We start from the raw sequence: 10,295 nt of genomic DNA on the forward strand, positions 1-10,295 counted from the left end.
AGCAGGAAGCTCAGACTGAATAGGAAGTTTAAAAAAAAAAAAAAAAAAAAAAGAGAGAGAAGTGGGAACTTTTAATGTTTTAATTACAGACGATCATTTGGACAAATTTCAAAAACATCAATTTAGATCTTCCTTAACCTCTTAAATACGAAAATTCAGTAGGTTTGAAAGGAATATCTTTCAAAAAGCCTTATGAGAGGCAGAGAGTAAAAACAGAAAGAACAGTCCAATTTTAAACTTTGCAACAGTCTCTAAACTACTTATCTGTAAATTATCCAAATCCAAGCTTAAAGGGGAACTTCTTTTTTTTTTCGGTTTCCATATGTAATTTCATACATATGAGTGATGGAGAAATGAATTTTCGACATAGCTCCAGTATTTAGCCAGGCAGGCAGCTTAGCAGCTCAGCTAGCAGCTCGGCTAGCGAAAAGTATGGGGCAGCTGGCTCCCCCGCATCAAAGTCCGCCCTAACGTGCTTTTTCCCCACACTGACCGGCTCAGATAGTCTCAACGAGTGTCCCACAACATACTAGAGATGAGAAGCGAACGAAAACCTCCACATTACTAGGCGATCGCTCTTTGTTGTGGTCTGTATCCAAATCTCAGGACACTAGAAAGCAAATCTCGTTCCAAAATCGCGCGATTTCTCATCTCTAGTATGTTGTGGGACACTCGTTGAGACTATCTGAGCTGGTCAGTGTGGGGCAAAAGCACGTTAGGGCGGACTTTGACGCGGGGGGGCCAGCTGCCCCATACTTTTCGCTAGCCGAGCTGCTAGCTGAGCTGCTAAGCTGCCTGCCTGGCTAAACACTGGAGCTATGTCGAAAATTCATTTCTCCATCACTCACATGTATGAAATGGCATGGAAACAGACCCCAGGTGGAAAAAAAACGAAGTTCCCCTTTAAAGTTGTGATATTCCACAATCACTTTATTCTTTTATCTACTTTATTCTTATTTTTCCCCACAGTGGTGTTGTACATTTTGATTCCAGTTTGTTTGTTTTTTTGTAAAACAACACAGTGCTGCAGTGGCTAATACTGCTGCCAGCACTGTGTGGGTTTTCACCGGGGGCTCTGGCTTCCTCCTACAGTCCAAAGACATGCTGAGATTAATTGGTGATTCTAAACTGGCCATAGGTGTGAGCGTGTTTGGTTGTCTGTCTGTCTGTCTGTCTGTGTGGGCCTGTGATGGACAGGCGACCTGGCCAGGATGTTCACTGGGATACACTCCAACCCTACCTGTTTCCTAGAGGTTCAGGACTGTATATTGCAGTGAAAAATGAGTCCACAGTGATTAACAATGCAACAGGAACAGAAATTATTTAAGGTTCGGAGGCTTAACATTTGGTTAGAGTATTAGAAATATTACAGTAATTTTAGGTTATATATTGCTGTTGAAAAGACAACCAGCGAAAATACCACTGGAATTAATATGCTGTACTAAATGTGCATGAACAGTGCTCATAATGCAAGCACAGACATGAAATCTTTAAATTCATTTTGCCTTCTATAAATCATCTGGTTGTTTAAAAGAAAGAGAGAAAAAAGTATATATTCAACATATCTTACTTTAGAAAAAAGTATATATTCAACATATCTTACTTTAGAGGACCTGCACTGGTTCATCAGGTCGATGTACTGGTTTCTTCCAATGCCAAGCAGCCTCAGACCTGTGGAATTATGGGAAAATGAGCAAGTCAATAACACTCAATCATGACTCAGTAATGGCTCATGAACTTGTAATCGCCAAACATTAACCTGACAGGAAATAAATCCGGCTGCAGTGCAGCTGCAAAAGTGTCTCTGGCGTTTTTAGTTCCATCCTCAGTGGAAAATTACAGCAAAAAGCAAAGTCTGAGAATTGACTTTTATGGATATTTCAAACTTCATATTGGAGAGTTATTCCAGCGAACGAAAGAGCTTTGCAAGGTTTGTGAGGTAACGGTGACTCATCCAAACTCTGCCAAGGGAGCACAACTACACAAATACCCACACTCCTTCTCTGAAACAATCCCCCCATTCAGACATGCACACACACTAAAGCACTGCTAATCTATCTATCAACAAACACGGAGGAATCTCTGAAGATAATGAGACCTTGTGCATGCATTTTCATTTGCAATTAAGTTAAAAATATATATCTTTTTAATTTTAGAAAATTCTGGGTAATATAGCAAAAGACTTATGGTAGGAAATAGTTACAAATGCCACCTCCTCTTTGCTGTGCTGCACAGGCTTGGAAGAGGCAGAGCAAAATGTGCTGGGATGGCTGCCAGTGAAAACAGGAACAAGTGAGGGACATTTTCGGCATTTCGGCCACCTAACGCTGCAGAATCGTACATACGTATCCTGCTGTTTCACCAAGACACAGACACAACACACAAACAGCCACCCACGTAAAACGCTTTCATGCACACTCTCACTGCCTCTCCATCCACCCACTTCTGCATGACACACTTCCAAAGCTCCTCCAGGGAGATTAGTGGAGAGAGGCCCCTCCGAGTACAGCTACGACAGCCTGCTGGCAGCCTTCTGTCTACGCAGCATGAAGGTCCTGTACTGCCAGGACTCTGTCACTCACTTTCTCACACCAAACGCTGTTTCACTTGACAACAGAAAGTCAAAGAATGCAGCAACGACTTGTACACTTGACATTCAACTTTCAGTTCATCTTAAAGGGTTTTGCAATAATTTCAGATGAACACAGCTCCTCAGTGACGCAGAAAAGTGGCAGTGTGATTTTTGAGAGGCAATTTCACTCACCATAAAGTGGGATTTATATCAGCCAATCAAAAAGCATTGCCAAATCAATTTTTTATATGCATTATTAATGCTAGTCAGCAGGTAAAAACCTATTCTCTCATGAAGTAATGAAACCACCAGGCGATCTGTTTAAGAGAAAGCGTAGCAACCTATAAAGGGAAATTCAAAAATCCAAAACACAGAACCAAACAAAAAACTTTTCATAAAAACAGATGCATCTGTCAAGAACACAAACAAACAACATATGCTACTCCTGCCAAAAGTCTGGCATCCAGGTGCCAATCTTCACATTTAACAGTAAACAAGAAAAGCTCCATTTCCTAAAAAAAACAAAACATTTTGACATGTTGGTTTAATTTAAGTAATTTGTTAAAAAAATCTGTTTTCCCAAAATGCAAAAAAGAAAGACAAAAAAACAAAATTAAACTTTCAAATATTTTCCTGCTTAATTGCTTGGTCTGAAAAAATTCAGCATTCAGTTTAAAATGGCATAAAAAGCACAGAAAAGGAGAAAATATTCACAAGCGAAAAGCTGGAACAAGTGAATATTTTAAACAGTTTACCTATTATCAAAATCAATCAAACAAACCAGAAATCAGGCTTTAGTTACATTAAGGATGAATATTGAGGAACTGATGCGCACTATAAATAAAACTGCAAAGTCAAAGAACTTTTAGGGACGTTTAAAGAAGTTTGAAACGCCCCTAAAATCACCTCCTAACCTCAATCATTTTCCTACAAACTTTCTTTTCATAGTGAGTGTGCGCCCATCAAGATAACCAAACAAAAACTGGGGAAAGATGTGCAAAAGACACCAGAGACACGGAGACAGTAGATGTGGGAGGCAAACAAAACCTCAGTAAAGTCATTTCAACATTGTGGGAGAGAAGGGGGAAACTGAGACAAAAAAGAAAAAGAAAAAAAAACTCACAGTCAGCAGCAGTGAAGTTGGGCAAGGAGTCGTAACTCTTCTCACTGTTCATAATATCCTGGAGGTGCAAAAAAAAGAAGAAAGGAGAAGGGAGACAGGGAAAAGAAAGAATTAAACCTTTTTTTACTGTTTTCTGTGTCCCCTGCCTCTGATTAATAACAGGATTAGCAGATCTGGGCAGCCGTGCTAATTTCTACTCCCCGTTTTCATTAAGTGCTTAAGACGGATTATCAGAATATGACATAGCCATCGGCAATTTAGTGGTTACAGTTAAAGCTCGGTCGAGTTTGGTTTAGCAATGCATAGGAAAGTGGGTGAAGCCCCATTGAGTGAAAATGGTTTATTCATGTTTATATTTGAAGTAAAAGAACACAGGGCATGTTAATCACATCTGTTCTAATGAAATGGGAAGTACGCTAAATGTGGAACAATCGTTTGTGTCAGCTAGCATCTGCACAGTTTGTATACACATTGTTGTGTGGTAAAAGAAACACATCTGACAGCATTATATAAAGTAATAACACAACAAACGTCTATGTGACCAGCTACAAAATACTCTTCTGTACATAGTGTGGATTACTTTTACTTCCAGCCGCGTGAGCACATGGACTCAGACTTTGTAATCTAATTGAAAATGCCAGAAGTCAAGGAGAACCCGGCTGGTCAGACTCTCTAACAGACTGGTGCTCCGTGAGCCCGGCTGTGACTGCCTCAAACAACAGACTGTGCTTTATCAGTGAGTGCGATCTGTCAGCCAGACAAAGCCCAAACTGACTGCAGAGCAAACAGCAAAGATTTTCTCGGGGTGTGTTTGTCCTGGGGTCAGTCCTCTGTGTCTCCCTGAGCAGCTATGGGAGGCTTTGCTAGATGCTGACTGACACCTAGTGCCTGACTGATGCCAAATCCACCAAGACAGGAAATATATTAAACTCTCTTCTCAAAGCAGGGTTTGTCCTCAACATGTTTGGTGTCTCCTAAAGCATTTTTAGCCAAGGCCAAAGGAAACTCATCAGCGCCAAAAAGATATAATCTGAATATATTTATAGTTTTAATGATTAGTATATTAGTTTTTTTTAACCAGTTTTGCTAATTGGGGCTTCATTTACTCAAGAATAATAGACATGTTTGTTAACAGTCAGATATAACAGAAAAAAATTACAGATTTGAATAGAGAAACAAATATTCATTGCCTTTATTGTGGACAAATCATGTTTACTGTTGTGTGTAGTCAAAAAAAATCCTGAAAAATAGAAAATATTTTCTTCTTTCTTGCTGTTAAATGTTCTGACTTGATAACTAAGTAACATAATCCCTCTTACTTGACAGGAAAATTCCATATAATTTCAAATTCACAGTTTGCTCATTCCAGCCAGCGACAAAGACTAATTTTTCTTAAACATTATAATCACTTTAACTGCACATATCATTTAGCAGATCTATTCAGGTGTACCAAATCATACGCTATACTACTATTCTCCACGCAACAAAAAAAAAACTATCTACAAAAGCAGGGAGTTGTAAAAAGCTCACATCCTTCAGATTGTAATGGTCTCTTAGCTAGCTTTGTGTAAAACCGACATTCCTGCAGTGGTTTCAAGACACGCTAAAATTGAAGCCATTGTTCAATTTAAATTACCAGAGAGTGGATGTTTCCAAGCCAATTAGAAAATCTTGCTGTACAATAAAAATTTCTGCTCTTTTCCTTTGACTTCAAACGCCATATTGTTCTGTAACCAACGTGAAGCAGATCGGTGATGGATTTAGGTGTTTGTGAATCTGTTTACAGAGATTATGATAACAGAAAAGTCTAAGTACATCATCATCTTTTTGGCCATGCAACACGAAGCACTCACCTCCATGATTCCTATGTAATATGAGAATGGAGTGACCCGTAGCCCTTTGACCATGATGTCGGACAGGTGGTAGGGGTACAGCATCAGGTGGTCCCGGCTGTACTTCAGGAGCTCCTCATAATACTTGCGCTCGTCTTTCCTCACGTGGCGCACTGCTCGTAAAACAAACATGCAGCAGTCAGGTCGCAGCCAGAGGCGAGTGTTCAGATAATTACACTTGCAGTCGATCTACACCTGATCGATGCAGGTTAAAAAAAGACACCCTGATCCTAGGCAACCTCCAGAAGGCAACAAGGTAAGTAGTGTAATTGATTATTGAGTGTATATTATTATTATGTAGCCATGAAAAGCTTATAGCAGCTATTACATTTTTTCAGTGACGTTTTACTTAATGGGCTGATGTTAACAAAAACTGGACCCTATAATATCATCGTAAACCATGGTAAAATCTGCACAACAATTCTTTGCACTGCTGCCATTTTGCACTTTTACAGTTGCACTTATTCCACAAGCCACTGTATGCTGATGTCATTTATAGTGTAGTAATACTGTATTTAATCATTTTTCATTCTTATATATACTGTACATATTACTGCACGTGTGTTTAGTGCTGCTTTGAAAGATGTTGCTGCTGTAACCATGGAAATTTCCTCTGACGTGGGGAGCAAAAACGGTTTATCTCATCTTATCTTATTCTTGATTGAGAGCAAGCATGCTTAAGGATAAAGTCATAATTAATCATAATCAATGCCAGCTCAACCTTCAGACCAACTCAAACGCATCCAAATGTGATAAGACGAGATTCAAGTTTCCTGACGCAGACCAGTGAGAAAAACTGGACATTTCAGATGCAGTATAAATGATAAGATTCAATCTTCCAGAATTGACGTTTTCTCTTTTAATCTCACACTCTATTCAACTCTAATGTGTCTCATACTAGAGGGTGTATGTTTAGCACTAGGGTGAAGGACAAACTTACTCACCTAGGTTATTGCGGAATCGCAGCTGATTGCGGATGCTGTACAGGAGTACATGTTTCTCATATTCACGCTGAGAGTTCCCCAAACTCTGCAGAGTAAACACAGAGCACAAGTTCACATTTACCTTGCTCGGGCGTAAAACTGAAGCAGAAGGTGATTATTAACCCTCCTTTTTCCTCACTGGCTGTGCAATGTGTACAGTTTTAAATGCTGGTCACTCATTTAGAAATATCCAACATGTAAACAGGAAAGTGCAATAAGGGACTTGATTCTGACTCATACTGAAAGTTAGGCAACAAAGTAAGAATTTTGTCAAATCTGGTTGCTTGGTAGCACATTTCAGTAGTGCAATTTCCCAGGAGTGCACCAATCCTTGGTACCAACACTGACTGGACTAAGCAGATCCTTATTAAGTACAGTTTCAATGCCAATGGCACTGCAAAACTCAGTGAGTTCACTCAGTTTTTAGTGCCACAGAAATTTATGGCTTCATATTAACTTTGATACAGCACATTAAGCACACAGAGTTTGAATTCAAAGAGAGGAAGAGCGGACATCGGCTCAATATTGGCAGATATGCTGAATGTAAGTATTGGATGTGATCTGTTTTGGAAGAGAAAAACATCCTCAAAATGTGCAATTATATCACATTAAGCATGTGTTGCACTGTTTCTGGTTGGTGATCCTACTTTTCTAAAGATGCGCAAGGATCCAGGCTAATTTATGCAAATGTACCCGCCTCTACTTCACTACACATCGCCTCATGCAGAAGGAGGGATTCATGCAGACTATTACTATCATGAAAAATCACACTTCATATTTTTCCGACATTGCAAGCACAAAACAGTTTCTTGACCAACCTCATTACCAAAAAAAAACAAAAAAAAAAACGTTTTCATTAGAATCATTCAGTTAGTTTTTTAGTGTCACACAAATCTCTGGCTTCATACTAAGTTTGATAACCTAAGTGAGGCACACAGATTTTTAATTTAAGCAACAGTGATATCTAAAGGCAGCTCAGTATCGGTGAATATGCTGAACTGAAGTGACTGAATCTGTTTTGGGAGAGATAAACTTCCCGAAAATGTGTACTGCATCAGCACAAACCACCTGTATACACAATAAGTGTGAGGCGTTATGGAGGTCTGGGGTCCCTGGAGCAGCACTGTTAGTGTTGGTAATTTAAGTTTTCTGGGGATGCACAAGGTTGCAGCCACCTCAAACAGCAGTGCAAAGCTAATTCATGTACACGAACCCGCCTCCACCTCACCACAACAAGTTTCTGCATGCAGGAGGAGGGATTTATGCAGACCACTAGAAAATCTCCTTTCAGATTTTTTGACATGGCAAGGACAAAACACAGAGTTCTTCGTCAATGCCACTACAAAAAACAGGGTGTACATTTGTTAAAAATCATTCAGTAACTTTTTTTACTAACACAACAGGGAAAGAAAAGCTTTCTCAAAATGTCCTACAGTATCAGCACAAATCCCTTTTATACTTTACACATTACATACTACAAATACTTGTATTACCTTGCTCAAATTGTTCAGTATGTTTTAGTACTGCTGTAAATAGTTTTGTGTTAGAAATGCTTTAAGTGTTAGATGTTGGTTCTTGACTGTAACTGTAGCTGCTTCAACAAAATTATTTCCTGCAAAGGATCAATAAAGAATATATCTGTATCTCTTGATACGCAATAAGCACAAGGCCTGAGGTCCCTGGAGGTCTGGACTTCCTGGTGTTACACAGTTTCTGACAGATAATTCAACTTTTCTGAGGATGCGCAGGGATGTAGGCAGCTCCAACAGCAGTACAAAGCAAATTTAGATACACATACCCACCTCCAATTCACTATGATATGTTGTCACATGCATGAGGAGGATTTATGCAGACCATTAATAGGAAAATTTGCTTTCTTATCTTTTGAGACAGTTCCATTACAAAAACCTGTGCTATCTGTTGCTTACAATCATTGAGTCCTTTGTAGCATCACAAACTTCTTGCTCCACATTAAGTTTGATACACAAAGTGGGGCACACAGACGTTCAATAAAGAAAAAGTAATATTGATGTGAAAGGGAGCTCGATATTGGTGGATATGCCCAAATGAAGTTACTGAATCTGTTTTGGGACAGTAAAACTTTCTTAAAATGTTCAACTGTATCAGCACCACCCCTTGTATACTTGGCACATTACATATTACAGTTTTTTTTATTACCTATCTCAAATCCTTCAGCATGTTTTGGAACTTTTGTGCCAGAATGGTTTTCAGTTCAGTGTGAGATGTGATTGCAGCTGCTTTAACAAAGTGATTTCCCGCAAAAGATCAATTAGGTGTCTATCTATCCCTCTATCAATCTACAACGAGCATGTGGCCTGAGGTTCCTGGAGGAGCACAGTTTCTGATTGATAATCCAACTTTTCTGGGGATGCACAGGGATGCAGGCGGCTGAAACAGCAGCACAAAGCTAATCTATGTACATAAACCCGCCTCCACTCCAATACGACATGTTGCAGCATGCAGGAGGAGGGATTTATGGAGACCATTAGTGGGAAAATCACCCTTTATGTGTCATGGCATTGCAACACAGAAGACTGTGTGCACAATGACGCGCATATGCAGTATTTGCAGGTGACATCCACGCGCTAAAATCATGTGGCGCCACCTATCAAACAATCCGTCATGTGATGCCAGTGTGCCGGAGCGGAGCCCTGAATGGCCGTAGTGTGATGATGGTCAGCTATGGCTCCGGCTGGACAGTGAAGCTCCTGCAGAGGAGAGGAGCTGACAGCCACCCGTGTGACGGAGAGCACCGCGGTGACATTGACAGGTTCACCCCCTCCCCGCAGGACACCGCGGTGCCCCCCTCCCCGACTACCACCACCACTACCGCTTCACCGAGCCCCGAGGAGACGTTTAAAACACGGTACCTGTTTGACATTAGCGGGGAGCTTGTTCCACGGATAATTCTGCCTGATGTGAAATTCCACGTCCGTGTTCATCGCTAGCTAGCTAGCAGGCTACAAGCAGAATCCCTGGAGACGGTCAGAAACGGGCTCTCGGGCGAGTCCACGGTGACTTCACCCCCCGCGGACACCCAACAACCGTGCGAGGCGACCCACGGCGAGAGTAGACGGCTGGTCCGGTGGTTATTTGGCTTCTCAACAAATGGTCACTTCCTTGTTGTATTTTCGAACAAGCCGTTCGTCACGCTCGTGGCCACATCCGTCACTTCCTGTTGAGGCGTGACCGTGGACCTGAATGGAGCTCGAGAGTGGGGACACATCAGCACTGTTAAATAAAGTTTAATGTTTTAATGTATTTTTACAATAAAAACGTAACATACGGGGGTGTTCATAGGAGAGTTAGCAAGCTGTCAGGTTATTGTTATTTACAGGTAAACCGAGGTGAGAACTCCTCCTCCATTCCTGCCCTCCTGACCACCTCATACTGATTTAATCTCAGCACTTTTCGTGGATATTATGGTCCTGCTGATATTTCAAATGACTATTAAATAATTTTGCTGATGATAATAAATAAAAAGAAATAGTCTTGAAATGTGTTAATGTGACATTCTGACAGGACTGTCACTGTAAATACACATACTTTTTCACGGTTTACACGGGAATAATATTTTAGGGTTATGCAATATTTCGATGGAATAAATATTTTTATACTTTTTTTTCTAAAACGTGATAGTGTTGGAGCAGCACCTTTGGGACTCACTTGCCTCTGCAGTAGAGGGGGCTGCATTTTCATGTTCC

General features: G+C 40.5%; 1 protein-coding gene across 4 annotated transcripts in view; it reads right to left on the reverse strand.

Moving 5' to 3' along the window:
• fam91a1 (family with sequence similarity 91 member A1) overlaps positions 1–9,797 on the reverse strand; it is a 34,023-nt gene extending 24,226 nt beyond the window's left edge. Inside the window, exons 1-5 of one of the 4 annotated variants that reach the window (XM_022197832.2) lie at positions 9,462–9,797; positions 6,532–6,616; positions 5,549–5,700; positions 3,696–3,753; positions 1,604–1,671 (exon numbers count right to left, since the gene is read on the reverse strand). In XM_022197832.2, coding sequence (XP_022053524.1) covers positions 1,604–1,671; positions 3,696–3,753; positions 5,549–5,700; positions 6,532–6,616; positions 9,462–9,533 — 435 coding nt within the window. In that variant the 5' untranslated portion in view covers positions 9,534–9,797. The remainder of the gene's footprint in view (positions 1–1,603; positions 1,672–3,695; positions 3,754–5,548; positions 5,701–6,531; positions 6,617–9,461) is intronic. The other 3 variants (XM_022197833.2, XM_022197830.2, XM_022197831.2) reach the window with 3 other exon arrangements.
• Positions 9,798–10,295: the final 498 nt, after the last annotated feature.

This window comes from Acanthochromis polyacanthus, chromosome 11 (assembly GCF_021347895.1).
Source record: "Acanthochromis polyacanthus isolate Apoly-LR-REF ecotype Palm Island chromosome 11, KAUST_Apoly_ChrSc, whole genome shotgun sequence".
NCBI classification, from domain to species: Eukaryota; Metazoa; Chordata; class Actinopteri; family Pomacentridae; genus Acanthochromis; species Acanthochromis polyacanthus.